Source organism: Triturus cristatus, chromosome 12 (genome assembly GCF_964204655.1).
Source record: "Triturus cristatus chromosome 12, aTriCri1.1, whole genome shotgun sequence".
In the NCBI taxonomy this organism is placed as follows: Eukaryota; Metazoa; Chordata; class Amphibia; order Caudata; family Salamandridae; genus Triturus; species Triturus cristatus.
In genome coordinates this window covers 693722130-693740478 of record NC_140595.1, presented here as the reverse complement: position 1 = coordinate 693740478, position 18349 = coordinate 693722130, and the positions used below count along the sequence as shown (strand labels likewise).

General features: G+C 45.9%; 1 protein-coding gene and 1 long non-coding RNA gene across 2 annotated transcripts in view; one reads left to right on the top strand and one right to left on the bottom strand.

The window, feature by feature from the left end:
- The window catches only part of LOC146780113 (uncharacterized), a 153327-nt gene extending 136109 nt beyond the window's left edge, over positions 1-17218 (bottom strand). The window contains exons 1-2 of the long non-coding RNA XR_014972096.1: positions 17096-17218; positions 16191-16277 (exon numbers count right to left, since the gene is read on the bottom strand). This is a non-coding gene — a long non-coding RNA (uncharacterized LOC146780113). The remainder of the gene's footprint in view (positions 1-16190; positions 16278-17095) is intronic.
- LOC146780111 (uncharacterized) overlaps positions 1-18349 on the top strand; it is a 597326-nt gene that overhangs the window by 162644 nt on the left and 416333 nt on the right. The window contains exon 5 of the mRNA XM_085638049.1: positions 13873-13931. Coding sequence (XP_085494175.1) covers positions 13873-13931 — 59 coding nt within the window. The remainder of the gene's footprint in view (positions 1-13872; positions 13932-18349) is intronic.

Below are 18349 nucleotides of genomic sequence, written 5' to 3'. Positions count from 1 at the left end.
CACATTAGATTAGAAAATAAAGTAAAATGTAATAAATAAAACAAAAACATCAAAAATCAAATCAATAGAGCCTGAGATATGCAGTTTTAAAGATTTTAGTGAAAATAGTGCCAAAAAGCACAAAGTGCGACTCTGGATATCTTGTTGTGCTGGACCCGGACACAGTCACAAGTTCAAGCTGACCATGGTGGAGTGGAGCCAGCTACAGGGACCCAGTTGGGGCTCCTGAACAAGAGTATGTTAAATCCTGGTTGTGGAGCGTTGTAAGGTCCCATGTCGAAGATTTTTTGTGCAGCCGCAGCAATGCGTAGGTCCGAGGGGATGTGAGGCTGCAATGCGAGGTAACGCGTCATCGTTGAGGATTCAGTCAATGAGGGGCTTATGATGCGAAGTCGAACGCTGAAGATCTGTCATGCAGTCAGGGCAATGCATCAGCTCAAAGGAGTTGCAAGGCTGTCATGGACCCAGGTCATCGCCGTCGAGGCTGCCATCTATGAGGAATTTGTGATGCGAGGGCATGTGCTGAGGATGCATCATGCAGTGGCGGTTGGCAATGCATTTTCAGAATTCTGATTAAAAATCAGAATTTACGATTAAAGAAGGCTTTTAATTAGAATTGTTTAGACACCATACTCAACCTGACTACCTGGCTCTTATTGGAAGTTGCAACTTATTAAATTATTATGGTAACTCCAATGTTATCCTACAGGAGAGGCGGGCCTTAAAGTAGTGAAAATGGATTTAGGAATGATTCACAACCAGGCAGGACATGTAAAAAGTGTATGTCCAATTTTTTAAATACAGAACAACCTGCTGTCTGGGCTGTCTAGGGCCTACCCTAGGGGTGACTTACATGTATGCCTAAAGGGGAGGTTGTCTCGCAGGTGCTTAGGGTGATGGCTGTCATATCTGAGCAAGCTATTGCTGTCTGTGGATTTTTTGCATGTCTTGGTAGCGAACCTACCTTCATTTAGTGAGTTCGATAGGTCAAGGAAAGGTATTTCTGTAGTTGAAAAGTTCTTGCTTAATCTAGGAAAACAATCAAGCGTATTGACCCATTCACAGAACTCTAAACAGGTGTCTAGTATACCTTGCGACAGAATCAGTATATCATTGATATACCTCCGGCAGATCAGGATGTTGGTTTTGTAGGGGTTATTCTTCCTCTGGGTGTACTCTTTCTCGAAATCGGCCATATAGAGGCAAGCCAGGCTAGGGGCAAAGGCACTACCCATCGAGGTGCCCTGCATTTGGTGGTATATCTGTTCCTCGATTTGAAAGTAGTTCCCCTTGAGAGCCATGGCCGCACACTCCATGATGAAGCTGATTGGGGTGGGGGAGGTTCAGTCTTATCCCTGAGGGTGGTGCATCAGAATGTCCTGCTAGAAGCAGGTTGACTGCTGGTGGTCCCCCAACAGGCCCCGGTGCCTCCTCCCCTCCCTACCCATCCCCTACCACTGGGTCGCATGGGTCACCTTCAACCCACACCATCCCCCTGCTGCATTGCATCACTATTTTATGTTGCAGGCACTGCTCCACTCGCCATTCAGTGAGTACCCCGGATGTCACGGTTGGGGCAAATAGGCCCCCCCTTCTAGGTGAGTCAACTCATACCCTCCCCGTCTTGCCATGGGCTGGCTTGAAAGGGACACATGATGTTGTACACTCCTGCAGTGGAATACCACCACCCTACCCTGCAGGAGGGCCACCAATACTGGACATATTGATATGTGGTCCACTACATTACCGATGCATGACTTCTTGATGTGTGGAGTTGCATGCACTTGGACGGTATGTCTGGTTTTTAATTTGCACAAATGCAGGATATAGATTAACCAAGTTCGATGGGGTTGGTAATAGACTAGGCGGCAGCCTTGCCGTGATTATGAGAGAAGGCTGGGAGATCTTGTACAAGAGAATCGAAGATACGGGACTGATTGAGGCCATGTCCTTCTGTATTAAATTCTCTACGATCTCCTCTATGCCCGGACTTCTGGTCTATAGACCCCCGAATGCACTGACTGTCCACTGGTAAAAGTTGTATGACACCATTGCTGACCTCTCACTGAGACATACTAATTTCACAGTTCTCTGTGATTTTAATGTCCATATGGACAAAGAGAACTTCCCCTTAGCGGTTCAACTAGCTGACACCCTTAAAGGGCTAAACCTGTTTCAAAAAGTATTACTGCCTACACATGTGGCTGGCCACACGCTTCATCTACTTTTTATTAATGCTCACACATTACAGGTAGAGGATCCCTTACCTGTGACCTGGTCGGATCCCTGGCTGGTCCCTTTCAAACTGACTTGGGGTGCCTGTAATAATCAGGTCAGATCAACATTTGAGGACAGGAGAAATTGGGGGAAGATTTCACCTGAATCTATGGGTTGTGAGTTTCACAACACCCCCACCCTAAGCTTACAGGTGATCCGAGCCAAGATGCTTCAGTCTTCAATGGTTGGGTAGATTCAGCCCTTGACAAAATAGCCCCAATTAAGACTATGAAATCGGCCAGGAATAAACCTTCAGCCCCTTAGTTTACTATGGAGCTCGGCACGGAAAAAAACCTATGTAAGAAGCTGGAGCGCGCTTTGCGGAAAAATTACGAGCCACTGGCCAAGCACGCATACAAAGCTGCACTGAGGAAATTTCACAGTCTAAAACGTAAGATCATCGGGGACTATGTCGCTAAGCAGATGAAATCCTCTGACAATTCTGTAAAAGAAGTTTTTAAGATAGTCCAAGGGTTTCTTAAACCACAAGCCCTGAAGAGCACCATCCCACCTTCAATGGCTCTATGTGAAGATTTAGCCACTTTCTTTCAGGAGACTCCTCAAGACCTGGCTCTTTGAACAGTAGTAGCGTTCCCCCCCCGCCCTCAGCGCCTGGAGACCCTCACAGGTATGTAGTGCGCTTTACAAATGCTATGATTGATTGATTGATTGAGCTATCTATTCCTCTTTTACTTCCGTGGGACCATTTGATTTGGTAACACATACCCCACAATATCTGAGCATGTGGTCAGTTTTCCGCCCTTTTTGCCCGGAAGCGTCCTTGGTGAAACTAAACAAAACAAAATCAGGCTCTCCGTTGGACCCCTGCCCGGCCAGATTTTTTAAGCTGCTAGCCCCCTGGGCTCAATCCTATATTGAACTCTATCTGGAATGCCTCGTTAGAGATTGGGGTCTACCCTACCAGCTGGAAAAAACATATGTTCGGCCAATCCTCAAGAAAGAGGATGCTGACCCAGCAGAGCAAGAACATTTTAGACCAATATCTCTTCTGCCTGTCCCGGCTAAAATTCTGGAATAGGAAGTCCAGAGACAGCTTTCGGACTTGCTGGAGTCGAACAACCTTCTGCTTGACTCCCAGTCTGGATTTAGATCGGGCTACAGTATGGAGACAGCCTTGCTTGAGGTCGCGTAGTCGATTCGTGAAACCTTAGATCAGGGAAGCTGCACGATGCTGGTGCTGTTGGACTTATCCGCAGACTTTGACATGGTGTCACACAGGATTCTCCTACATAGGCTTAATCATCTAGGAGTGACAGGAACTGTCCTGGCATGGTTCCGCTCATTTCTTGAGGGTCGCTCTCAACAAGTGATTCTTCACCCCCATGTCTCCAGTTCCAGTCCCCTCATGTGTGGTGTCCCTCAGGGCCCAGCTCTAAGCCCAACGCTTTCTAATGTTTATCTTACTCCTCTCACGGCAGTTGTTAAGCAGTGTGGGGTGAAAGTTGTCTAGTATGCCGACGACACACAATTAGTGTTCTCTTTCAGGGAACACAATGAGACAGCTTTGGCCAATTTTAAGCAGTGTCTTTTAAATATCTTGTCTTGGATGACGGATAGTTGATTAAAACTAAACACTGACAAAATGGAGGTCCTGTTTTTTATTCAACCTACTCCCTCTCGGTCGGGACTCTGGTGGCCGACTGAGCTAAATCCACCCCCTCTGCCAGTTGCCTCTGCCAGGAACCTGGGGTTTAAGTTTGATTCTCAACTTACGGGCAAGGCGCAAATTGCTTATGTCTCCTCACTGTGTTTCTGGAAGTTGAATGCTCTGCGGAGATTCCTTCACTTCCTGCCAATGGACTGTAGGAAGACAGTGGTGCATGCATTAGTCACCTCCCAACTTGACTATGCTAACAGCCTCTACCTTGGTCTTCCTGAGTATTTACTCAGGAGGCTATAGATTATTAAAAAAGCGGCAGCCAGGCTAATTAGGAATGTGCCACTGCAACATCACATTACCCCCCATTTGCGCAGTTTACACTGGCTTCTGGTAAAAAGAAGACTAGAGTATAAGGTACTGACCTTGGCACACAGAGCAGTCAGAGGTATCGGTCCCCAATACCTGAAGCGGAGACTTCAGAAATACAGCCAGGCCAGAGTACTCAGATCAAGCAACCAGAATCTACAGGTGATTCCTCGTTTTGCAAAGGATAGGATCGGCGGCCGTGCTTTTACAGTGAAAACCGCTACATTATGGAAACCTTATTTAGGAAAGCTTTGAAAACTTGGCTCTTCGGGTTGCCATAGTGCTCACTGTCCAGTCCGGTTCATTCTTTACAGGTTGGATGCACTGCTAGTGGCGGGACACTTCAGTTGGAGGTAGCTGCGCGCTCTACAAGCTCCAATATTAATAATAATAATAACAAATGTTTTTTTACTATGTCCTGCACAGATGCCCTTCCCTTGTCCCTACCCACCACGGGCACTTGTGTTTCCTAACTACTAATAACTGTGGTTGTTTAACCATCTTGTACCTGTGCTTTCTCTCCTCCAGATGTTTTCCAGAAGGTATAGACCATTTTACATCGGTTTAATCATTTTTTCACTTTGAAACAGGACTACAGCACGAGTTCAGACTATAGGGAACGTGAACTCCTCTCACATACACCAATTCCGTCCCCTTAGAGTAGATGAGGATTCCCCTGGTCCTAATGAAATGCTTAGATCCGCCTGGACAACATAGGGCATGAAACATGTCAACCCCTGCACATTTTACACATCATCCTGAGCTGAAGTAGGTACAATTCTCCCTCCTCAGCCACAACTTCCTAATCGATTTTTACTCATAGCATGGAAACCCAGCGAATAAATATTTTTGGGAGAATCCTGTAGCTATTTTTAAACCACACTCATGTTCTCCCACCTCTACTCGCTACACATACGCCCTACTATTATCTTTTAGCTTCATATCGGCAGCCAGAGAAGATATACGGCACAGAGGCCCCCTGTGGGGGCCGTTGGGCATTGCAGTGCTGGCCCAACGAGGAGCTGCCCTATGATGAAGCATAGCAAAATCAAAGGGAATGATGGACGGAGTGTTGAACATTGCAAGCACTCACCCCCAGTCAACTGATCTGGGTTTAATCCATCATCATTCTTTAGCTCACTCCGCCATCCCAGTTCAAACATGGCCATATGCAAATCAGTCTGACCCTGTGCCTCATGGGAACAGTCCAGCCAGAACTGCCAAGCCATGTCTTCCCTGGACTGGAAACAAGCATACTGGGACCGGTTTCGGGTTCGTAACCCTCATTAGCAAGGCTATCTTGAATCCAATGGCAAAGTGAGCAAGGGACCCACGTCTGAGCATACCCTGCCAACTTAGGGCGAACAAAGTAAAACCAAAGGGGATAATGGATGGAGTGTTGAACATTGCAAGCACTCACCCCCAGTCAACTGATCTTGGTTTAATCCATCATCATTCTTTAGCTCACTCCGCCACCCCAGTTCAGACATGGTCATATGCAAATCAGTCTGACCCTGTGCCTCATGGGAACAGTCCAGCCCGAACTGCCAAACCATGTCTTCCCTGGACCGGAAACAAGCATCCTGGGACCGGTTTCGTGTTCATAACCCTCATCAGCAAGGGTATCTTGAATCCAGTGGCAAAGTGAGCAGGGGACCCACGTCTGGGCATACCCTGCCAACTTAGGGCAAACAAAGGAAAACCAAAGAGGATGATGGACGGAGTGTTGAACATTGCAAGCACTCGCCCCCAGTCAACTGATCTGGGTTTAATCCATCATCATTCTTTAGCTCACTCCGCCACCCCAGTTCAGACATGGCCATATGCAAATCAGTCTGTCTCTGTGGCTCATGGGAACAGTCCAGCCCGAACTGCCAAGCCATGTCTTCCCTGGACCGGAAACAAGCATCCTGGGACCGGTTTCGGGTTCATAACCCTCATCAGCAAGGCTATCTTGAATCCAGTGGCAAAGTGAGCAAGGGACCCACGTCTGGACATACTCTGCCAACTTACGGCGAACAAAGCAAAACCAAAGGTGATGATGGACTGTTGTTTTTACATTTGTCACCCCGAGTGGGAAGTGTATGCCCAGACGTGGGTCCCTTGCTCTCCATGCCACTGGAATCAAGCTATACTGGCTGAAGAGGGGTGAAACCCCGAAACCGGTCCTAGGATGCTTGTTTCGAGTCCAGGAAGGACCTGGCTTGGCAGTTCGGGCTGGACTGTACCCATGAGGCACAGGGTCAAGGCTGATTTGCGTATGGCTGGGTTCAAACTGGAACAGCATCGTGAGCAAAATAACTATGGATTTAGGCCCAGATCTCTGTACTGGGGTGAATGTATGACATTGTTCTGCATTCTGTTGATCAACTGTTGTTCTTGCATTTGTCACCCCAAGTATGAAGGATATGCCCAGACGTGGGTCCCATGCTCTCCATGCCACTGGAATCAAGCTATCCTGGCTGAAGAGGGGTGAAACCCTGAAACCGGTCCTAGGATGCTTGTTTCCAGTCCAGGGAGGACCTGGCTTGGTAGTTCGGGCTGGACTGTACCCATGAGGCACAGGGTCAAGACTTATTTGCAAATGGCTGGGTTCAAACTGGAACGGCATGGGGAGCAAAAAAACTAGAGATTTAGGCCAAGATCTCAGTACTGGGGTGAATGTATGACATTGTTCTGCATTCTGTCCATCAACTGTTGTTTTTACTATGATGAAGCATGATACCCTTTGGAGTGTGTGAGGGCCCTTGCTCCTAATTGAAGCTATTCCTTCTTTACTACATCTTCCGCCTTTGAACACCTGGCTTCATCCAATAGATCCTGCCCTCCCTTCAGTTTCCCTTCATTCCACTCAGGAACAGCGTACCCTTCTCTCTTCAGTTTAAAATTGCCCAGACAGGCTGCACTGACAGGCATGCGACATGTTTAAAGGGCGACTTGAGCGGGTCTCCTGCCTGACAGTGAATACTGGATTTGCTTGGATGATGCCTGTGATCTCATCCATGTACTGTGAAGCTGCCTCTTAATACGTCCCTGTTGGGACATGCTATGGATATAATTGCAATGCCTTCATCCTCAGCTGTCCCCCCTTGGCACTTCTTGCCTTTCTACTTGACATCGATGATGTGCCTGACATGGATATCCATTCCTGCAGGGGACTGCCCATGGTATTAGCAGTCGCAAAGATTTGTATCCTACGGCATTGCAACCAACTCACGTGTCCCACATACTCCGAATGGCTGCATGAACTCCACAGAGTGGCCTTGCACAAACGGTTTACCTATAAGCTCAATGATAAACTAGAAGTGTTTGACAGAGTCTGGTTGACTTTCTAGAATCACTAGAACCCAAAATTGGACATCCCCATCTGGGGCCCATTCCCTCGCACTGCTCCACTTGGACCGTGGAAACAGCCTGATGCTCACTGATGACTGCCCGGCCCATACCACCCTTTTAGAGTTACCCCCATCTGTGGTGCCAATGGTTCCCAAGTTTCCTTCTCGCTGCACTCTGCAAGGTCATTCAGGCACTCCGGTACCCTTCCAATTCCCACTCAATCAATCAATTAATCAATCAATCAATCAATCAATCATTGGTTTATAAAGCGCACTACTCACCCGCAAGGGTCTCAAGGGACTTGGGGGGGGGGGGGGTGCAGCTCAGGATCAGTCGAAAAGCCAGGTCTTGAAATCCCTCCTGATGGTGTAGAGGTAGGGGAAGCATCTGATGCTGACTAGGAGCTTGTTCCAGGCTTTAACTGCGACATAGGAGAAAGCTCTTCCACCTGCTCTGGTTTTGTGGATGCGGTGGGTCTCTGCGAGGGCGAGATCGGCGGAGCGGAGGTTCCTCTTGGGTATGTGGAATGAGACTCTCTCATTGAGGTATTTGGGTCTGAGGTTGTGGAGGGATTTGTAGGCGTGAGTGAGCAGTTTGATGGTTTCTCTCTTCTGGACGGGGAGCCAGTGGAGGTCTCGTAGGTGTTGGGTCATGTGTTTGTGCCGTGGGGTTCCAATGACGAGTCTGGCTGTGGAGTTCTGGATAGTTTGGAGCTTGTGAAGGAGAGTTCTGTTGATTTCGGCTTAGAGGGCATTGCAGTAGTCGAGCCTGTTGGTTCTGAGAGCGTGGGTGATGGTTTTTGTGCATTCGGGGGGTATCCATTTGAAGGTCTTGCGAAGGATCCTGAGGCAGTTAAAGCAGGTGGAGGCAATGGAGTTTATCTGGCCGGTCATGGTGATGGATGAGTCGAGGATGATGCTGAGGTTCCGTGCGTGTTCTGTTGGGGTGGGCGGGCTCCCGAAGGCAGAGGGCCACCAGGTGTTGTCCCAGGCGGAGGTGGAGGGTCCGAGGATGAGTACCTTGGTCTTCTCCGAGTTTAGCTTCAGGCAGCTGCTTTTCATCGAGGCGGTGACATCCCTCATTCCTTCCTGGAAATGGAGTCTGGTGTCTTCGGCATTCTTCATGAGGGAGAGGATGAGCTGGGTGTCGTCGGCAATGCTGTCTGACGATGGCAGTGAGGGGGGCATGTAGATGTTGAAGAGCGTGGGGCTGAGCGGTGATCCCGGGGGCACTCCGCACTTGATCTCTGTGGGTTCGGCAAGAAGAGGAGGGAGTCTGATCCTCTGTGTTCTGCCGGAGAGAAAGGATCGGACCCAGGAGAGGGCGGTTCCTCGTATCCCATTGTCGTGTAGTCAGGCTGTGAGAGTGTGATGTGAGACGGTGTCGAAGGCTGTGGAGTGGTCTAGTAGGGTGAGGGCCGTGGTGTGTTCCTGGTCGAGTAGCATGCGGATGTCGGCGGTGGCAGCGAGGAGGGCGGTCTCGGTGCTGTGGTTTCTGCGGAATCCGGACTGGGAGGCATCGAGGATAAAGTTATCTTCGATGAAGGCGGTCAGCTGGGTGTTTACGAGTCTCTCTGTGACTTTGGTAGCGAAGGGGAGAAGAGAGATGGGACTGTAGTTTTTCAGGTCTGTCGGGTCAGCCATGGGCTTCTTGAGGAGGGGTTTAACCTCCGCACAATTCCAGTCATCTGGGAAGATGCCGGATGCAAAAGAGGCGTGATGGTACATCCTAGTTCAGGTGCAATGGCGGCGGCGGCCCTGTGGTAGATGAGCGGTGAGCAGGGGTCTGTGGGAGCTCCTGAGGGGGTGTTCTTCATGGTCACTGTGGTGTGTTTGACGGTGGTAGGATTCCAGGTTGTGATGGTCGGCTCCTTGTCGGTGGTGGTGGCAGGGGGTGGCGTCCGGATTCTGTCTGCTGGAGTTGTCGTAGTGGACATTGATTTTCAGATGGAAATAGGAGCAGAGTTTCTGGGAAGATGTGATGTCCGAGGCTTCGCTGGGGGGTTTGGTGAATTGCTGTATGGTCATGGTGTTGAAGAGTTCTTTAGTGTTGGTAGCGTTGGTGTGGATTTTGTTCTTGATGAAAGTCCGCTTGTTGTCTCTTATGTACTGGTGGTATTTCTTCAGGGCACTCCTGTAGCTGTTTAGGTCTTCCATGGTTTTCAGGTTTCACCAGGTTTTCTTGAGGTGTCTGCAGGAGCGTCTGGCTTCTTGTGGTTTAGTCGTGAACCAGGCAGCTTTTGGGGGGCGTTGTTTGCCAAGGTGGCATAGGGGTGCGAGTTTGTCGGTGCAGCTGTTAATCCAGCGGTGAAATTCCTTGGCTGCGGAGTTGGCGTTGGTTGTGGTGCAGGGTGGGCCTAGGATGAGATTAGTGTTGAGGTGCTCCTCTGTGATCTTGCTCCTGTTCCTTCGAGGTGGGCCCGGGGGGGTCTGGGTCCGGTGGGGGTGTTGAAGGTTGAAGTGTACGCAGTGGTGGTCCGGCCAGAGGGGCTGCGAGGTGTGGCTGAAGTGGAGGTTCGTTCCTCCTGCAAAAATGGTGTTGAGGGTGTGTCCTGCTATGTGTGTGGAGGTGGTGACGAGCTGCTTCAGTCTGAGGTTGGAGAGGTTATCAAGGAGGGTGATGGAGTCGGGGTCGCTGCGGTTGTCAAGGTGGAAGTTAAGGTCTCTGAATAGGATGTGGTCCGTAGAGGTGATGGCGTGGGGAGCGACGAGGTCGCCACTGGTTGAGGCGGATTGGGTGTGCGGGCCGGGGGGTCTGTAGGTGAGGGTGCCGCGTAGCATAGTTCTGGGGTTGGTCGGGATCTGAAAGTGGAAGTGGAGGTGTTCTGTGTTGTGGTGGGGGTCGCTCGTGTTGGAGGTGGAGAGTCAGAGGGAGGTCTTGTGTGTGATGGCGATTCCTCCTCCTGGGCAGTGGGAGCGGTACCTTCTCTGGATCTTGTATCCGTCGGAATGGCGTTGACGATGTCAGGGCCGGAGGAGACGTTAGTCCAGGTTTCCATGAGGAAGGTTACGTCAGGCGAGAGGGTGTCGAGCAGGTCCCAGATATTGCCGGCTTGTCTATGCATGGAGCTTACGTTGAGGAGTATTCAAGTCAGGGTTTCGGTGGTGCGGGGGTTCAGCAAGTCTTCAGCGGCCATGGGGGTGCTGTTGATGGTGAAGGATCGTCGGCAGTGTCTGCAGGAGAACTGTCCTTGGGTGGTGTTCGGTGTTGCTATTTGGCAGTATTTTTGTCTTACGGGGTTGAGTGTGTGGAGGGCGGCAGAGTTGTATCGGCAGGGTTCTGGAGATCCAGGGTTCTTGGCACTGGCCGCGGTTGGGTCGCGGACGGGTGCAGACGGGCTTGCCTTAGGCGTGCCTTTGGCGCGCCAGCTGCGCGCCCGCTGCACGTCCACGCAGCGGCCACCATTAAGTAGGGGAGGGGGGTGGGACTCGTGGTAGGGAGGCGGTAGCGGGGGCTGTGTCAGTGGGAGGGGCCGCAGGGGCAGCAGTGGCGGGAACCAGCAGGGAGCAGGAGAATTACAAATTATTAAATTGAACCAGGGGCTGAGCAACAGGCCATCCACCCCTTTCACCTTAGCCCTCTCTCAACCAGCTCCCCCCACTTTTCTCCCCCTCCCGTAACCCTGTCCTTTTTACATTCCCTCCACAAGTTAGAAACTGTTACTTGGTTTGACTAGGTGATTATCATACTCCTATAGGGATCTGACCCTCATAATCTGGCTAAAGTCAGGTGATGGCAATTTGTTTTGTGATCATGCACACCGATAAGGATATTGTCTGTGGGCAGCCACATGTGCTGGATTGCCCTACTCCTCCTCCCTGTGCCACCTCCCATGGAAGCTTATCTGTACATGGCATGATATATCTGGCTGAGGGTTCCCTTTATTCTCTTACTCACCTACCTGGTTCTACTATCTCTTATTGTATTTTGCGTGATAAAATATAAATAAAGGCTGCAAATAATTAAAAAAAGGGCTACTAAAGTGGCTGGCACAATCGGTGATGCAGACCCACTGGTAGCATTTAATTTACAGACCCTGTTCAAAGGTCAACCTATCACAGCGCAACTATACTGGCAAAGAACCAATCAGAGCGCAGCCTAGTGACGATGTCACATCAATCCCAGTACAGCTCCCTAGCTGAGGAGCCAATCACAGTATGATTTCTCCGTGAACAGGAAAGCAACCACAGAACTACATTACCCCTTTAAATTAAAAAAAAACCTCTTTGTATACCCTAGAAAGGAAATAAAATTAGCATTTAAGACAAATCACTCACAATTTTGAAAACTCAATAGTTAAGTTAGCAACTCGATTTCAGCAAAGACGAGAAAAACAGTATCAGTAAATAAGATTGGATAACAGACGGGCTACAAAGTTCTCGCTTGGCAAACTTTGACTAGAAGAATTCTACCTCCGATTCAACGTATAGCACCCCGTGCACTCAGGGCAAGCACAATAATTCAATTTAAACTCTCAAACCTGTTAAGAAAAACAAAGTCCTCATAAAAGTGTAAGTGGTTCGTCACTCTACACACCACAATGCAGACAAAGTAATTAATATCTCAACATCTCAGATTTTTTACAAATCCAGTTTCAATACAGAACAAATCCTGTTTCAATACAGAACAACTTCAAATGGGTTTTCAAATATGAACAATACATCAATACAAGAGAAACTAGCCCAGCAATGGAACCCAGGATCATAATCGCATCTCCGAACAGCTTGGAACACAACAAAGATCAGTCTTCAGACACTCATACTCAGAGGTCACTGATTTGGAGAGGGGGATGAGCAGGAGCAGGAGAAACATCTGAAAAAACATCAATTGTTAAATAAACGGCGTCTCACACAATGATGTAGCACACCTACTTCACATAATTGATAACACTTCTAGACAAGGTAGTCAAATATTTATAAGTGTAACATTATTCATTTATCCGTTTTGACTCCATAGATCATTACAATCATTAATTATAACTCTCACATATGCACTTCCCACCTTACCATTTTCGCCCTCTGTATTTTGACTATGATATTCTGACAACTCGATATTCCCTACTTGATTTTCCAGACTGCAACCCTTGCATTACAATTTGTGAGGTTAATAAAGACAAACCTAAAATAACTAGAACTCATCGTCATTTTAAAGTATGTCACATCTGGCAGAAGAGTTTAGCAATAAATAAGAACTTATCTCTAAAATAAAACATATTGGGTGAGTTTGAGAACAACGTTGAAATGTCATGTCACACTATTTATAGATAGGATTCTTGCCAAGTATTACCTGCCGAAAACATGTAGAAAATACCTAGGGGTACATAATGTGCACATTCACATATAGTACACGCACAATTAGCACTTGCGTCGATACCACCAAATTGGAATCCAGTTTCAGGTGCAAATGGGAATTTGCACTCAAAATGGAATTAGCCCCTTTCTTGTAATCAGTGACTAGGAATGAAGACCCAGGGGCAGATTTAGAAGCCCCTTGCTTCACTTTTCGGATGCAACGGTGGCGTAAAGATGCGGCAAGTGTACAACTTAACGCATCTAGAGAGATGCGTCATGTTGTAAAGCCCTGCGTGACATTATACCTGCGTCAGGTATAATGTATGCAGGGTAGGCGTTACCACGCAGGAGAGCCTCGTAAAAGAGACGCAGTGAAATCTACAAGAATTCACTGCGTGACTTTTAGGATGCCACTGCTTAAAAACCTTACGCCTGCTTGAAGCAGGCATAAGGAGTGACGCAGTGTATTGGGAATAGGCCGCAACACGCATTGCTGGAATTGCGATTCCAGCAATGCGTGACTTTTCCGCCAACAGATGCGTCAGAATTTCTAGGCATCTGTCAATCCTTGCACCATAGTGCACCTTATTGTAAATACGGCGCATCTATGGTGGTGCAAGGGTTTTTCACGCAGGCGCAGGGAAACTGGTGCATCTATACAGATGCGTCAGTTTCTTGTAAATCTGCCCCCCAGTGTACTAGCACTGCAAGTAGAATAAACAAAGAAAGTTGGAACTGCATTAGGACCAAGTAAATTTTTTTTACATTGCCGGGACTGCCATGTTTTTTAGCCCTGCTCCATTAGTTGCACACATTACTCATTACTAGAGTCTTTAAGAAATAATCATGTGCTAGTCTCTATATGCTTCAGACTCAGAGGTAAATTCAGGTGTAATGTATTGGAAATATTCTTTCAGGAATTCAGAACGCTGCTAAAAAAGTTACTGAATGGATTTATAACTTTGTCAATGTCTCTCCTAGATGGTGAAGGCCTATAAAAATGTCCCAGGTTTTAAAGACGTGGAAATCCTCTCAATAAGGTAAGAATACACCCTACTGCACTACCTTCACTGTCACCCTTGAGACTGGTAAAATTATTGGGAAGTTAAAGCCTTCTATATACTTGAGTTTTAGCATTAGCCATTAGAAAGGTGTAAAGCATGACACTGGCCATGTAGCATATGGATTATTGTGAATTCCTTGGACGCTTTAGTACAGCCTGGTCTCAGTTGTGCAATGCTTTCTGCAGCCTGCCCAATTTGTTTTTTAAGACCCATATTGAAAAGGCTTTCCTACTCTGTAGGGGAATATGGAATTCGCTTTTGGATTGATGTGAACATTTTTTAAAACTATAACAGCAAAATTTGTGAAAGTCAAAAAACAACTGATGAAAAGCATGTCAAAGCAAGCTTTGTAGGAGGTAAATCTTGCAATTTCTACTTTTTGGCAAAAGGATTTTCTTGAAAGCGTTTTTTGTTAGAAACTTCACCCCACAGATAGAGTTTAATTAAGTTCACTAACACCACAATTTCTCACTGTAAAAGTTGTAAACTTTGCACAGGGCCAACTATTTGAAACTACAAGGTACATAAAAGAACTTCCTAATGAATCATGCAAATTACCTGGTTTGGAATCTCGTGGATGTGCCGCTTAGCAGCCAGTGTAGCAGAGGAGCCTGTAAAAAATGGGATTATTGGATGACTGGAGTGTCAGCCCTGGCAGTGGTGGATGATGACATTTGAAAGTGGTGTGCCGTAAAACAATTGTTGTACCGCACTGTGGCGAGCGAGCGAGCCCGAACCACCTAAGGGGGACTTGGGGGTGATGCTACCCCCGAGAAAATTTTGAAAAAGAGTGGGCAAATGGTACATTTTCAAGCAAATTTGAGAAAGCAGGAAGAGACAGCTGCCGCCTGCCTGGCTCCTACTGTACACTTTGTGGCCCACCCATATACCTCCGAGAGTAGCAGGCTCGACCACAGAAACACATGTTTGTACAAATACTTTGGAGCAATGACGGGCCAGGCGCCTGTCGCCACAGTACGCTCACAGGGTTCAGAAAGTGAACCATGACGGTGTGTGTGGACACCAGGACGGACACACACATGTGCGTGTGCCTTGTGCAGGGATTGCCTGTGTGGGCGGCAGAGTGCAGGAATGTGCAACAGATGCATTACAAGCCCCCCTTAGTAGGTTTAATTTCCCAATTCATAAAGTTGTTCAAGGCATGTGTCTGGCTGATGATCAGTTACACGTAATATGAAAATATTATGCGCTGAAACCTTTGGACTGTCATTAATAAAATAACTGTTCAAAGGAAAGTGTCACAGAACTGAAGAGGTGTGTAGTGCAATTTAGACAGACACCAAAAGTTAGTACATTTTGTGCATTCGCAAAGCCTGAGGAATGCACTCTCAAACTTGTAGACTTAACTTAAACCTGAATAGTTCAGTCATTAGTGGTGCCGAAAATGTGGGAACATGCCCAATCTCTCTAGTTAATGCTGGCTGATTGTAGGAGGAGGTTTCCTGTGTCTAAAAACAGCCTATGTACAGGGAAGGTGCTGTAAGGAAATGATACCACAATTTGACTAACCCTTGACTTGCATGGTGTACGCATTGCAAATGTGAGGTAATGAAAATAAGCTAGGAATATTGAACAATATGAGAAGAAGTGGAGGTGGCACCAGGTATGAAGTCACGATCACATGAAAGCGATTAAGTTCACTGTAGTGCTTTATTCTTCTTTATGTAACATGTAAAAACAACAGCCAACGCGTTTCGTTCCCTTTAAAGGAACTTCATCAGGGCTGTAACCAATACAAAACAACATATAAATGACGACATAAATATAGACATATACATTTGATGACAAAAGAAAATTATAATCATATCACATGTGTGGCACTAAACACTTAAAACACCATACAATATATAAGAAAGACAATTATAATGTCACATGTAGACATGACTCATAAACAACACACCATAAATAATCATCTCAATACAAAGTTAAAAACAACGACAAATCACAATATAAATACTATTTACGATCATATATAGTCATCGTTTCTTGTAAGCGAAAAGTGAAATAGAGTCAACATAAAAAAGGAAAGAAAACAGATGAAAGGAGAAAAAACGAATCTGACCATAACACAACATCACATAATACTAATATAAGTGTAAAAAATATATACCCCGAAAAAGACACATACATTAATACAAAGGCAAATAGATTGATATACAGTTTCCAAATTGGTTGAATACATCAGGAAAAACATATAAATGAGTGAAATCTCACCAGAAATTTATTCAGAAAAAAGCATTTTATGTGGACTTTCTCTGTAAATGTTCATGAGAGTAAACATCAAAGGTTGATGAAGTATATCTAAAACAAGAACGAATAATAACCATTATAATGTGGCCAACTAGACTGCAAGATGTTAACAGCTAATGTTTAAAAGAATCCATCACAAACCAGACCCTGTATCTAAGAAAAAACGTTCCAAACAAAGTTTCACGAACGTATCCTAGGCGTTATAGTAACGGCGATCCCTGTCATCACAAGATCCCGCAAAATAATCCTACTTATTATTATCGTAGTACTAATATGACATGCAGTGTATGGTTGGGTTCGAAAATATGACCAATCGTAATTATGATAACAGCGATCCCCATCACTTATGATGAAAAATGCCTGTTACCCCAAAAACCAACAAGCGAAAAGGCAAGAAAAAATTCCTAGTTAATGTCGTTATATCGGTGTTACACACCATATATAAATGAACAAAGAGATTTAACCAGTCAATATCCAGTGTCATAAATACAATTCCTATCATTTAGGATGATATGTGCCCATCTAGTCAGAGGGATTACTGATTCTTAGCATGGCATAGGTATAATATGCAATATATAGATAAACAGGGAGATGTAAACAGTAGCAAACCTCCCGTATAAAGCCAACTAAAACGTCATGTGTGTGACTTCGCACTCAATTTATTTCGTGCAAGTTTACATTTCACATTATTGGAGCAATTGACTAGTGCATTGATAAATCTTTGAAATACAAGGCAAATCCTACTGGGGGCACCGAGAGTGTGGAAAGTCCACAGATATAAACCACAATAAACAAATTTAAAAGTACAGTAACACAGCATTCAAAGTTAACGCGTAAGTGACGCAAGGTCCGCACGGAGATTCACTTACATATTAACGGCGTTACAATTGACGCCTCTCGACAGACGGTTCCGCATCCACGATTCACAGAGGAAGCAACCGAAATCATTTCGGAACCCAGTACTTATGCACAAATCTTGATGGAGCATGCCGAATTGCGTATGACGTCGGGAGATAGGCAAAAAACCACTGGCAGTGTATAGACCCGCTCGCCGCCATCTTAGAATGTACCAAACTCCGTGTTGGAGAAATGAAGATTGTATTGTAATTCCCAAGATGGCCATATATTAGATGACGTACCATTTGATTTATCTACTATTGTGTCACGTATATAATATTATACATCGTATCGATAGGAACCGGAAGTATATTCATGATATCAGTGTGCTTCGCAAATTGCGCAAGGATTTTAAACACCCATATAAAGTAATATTTATTTTGTGTTAATTTTTGAAAACGAATTACTCGGGACAAAAGGTCACAGACTCTAGTTTGTAAGGATCTCTAGGTGACCAAATAGGTCAAAATTGTATAGCGATTTGGGAATCATAGAGAGACATCCGGCGCCATATTTGAGTGGACAAAAAAGCCTACTCTGTATGAAAGAGAAATATATATCGACTTTGGAGTAAGCTTCATAAAGATGAAGGGAACAATTTCGATAAGGGCCACTACTCGTTATATTAAGACCTAAGTTCTCGGGGCCAGTTTAGACAGCAATTTCAAAAAATCGCAATGGAGCAAAACGATTGATTAACTACTTTTGCTCTCTAAGAAATATCATCAGATGTTCAGAATCGGTACTGTGAGTGACATAGTTTAGGCCATATGTCCCATGAGGAATGCAGGAGTTTTATTATTAGAAATTGAGCATCAAACCTTAGATGTCAAGCTATTATTCATACACAAATCCTTGTACATATCCTAATAATAATCTCAGAACCCTAAAAGTTATTGGATCCGGAGATGGCTAATAATAATAAGTGTCGCTAATAGAGTTCAAATTATATATGCATTACAAGCCCCCCTTAGTAGGTTTAATTTCCCAATTCATAACGTTGTTCAAGGCATGTGTCTGGCTGATGATCAGTTACACTACATATGAAAATATTATGCGCTGAAACCTTTGGACTGTCATTAATAAAATAACTGTTCAAAGGAAACTGTCACAGAACTGAAGAGGTGTGTAGTGCAAATTAGACAGACACCAAAAGTTAGTACATTTTGTGCATTCGCAAAGCCTGAGGAATGCACTCTCAAACTTGTAGACTTAACTTAAACCGG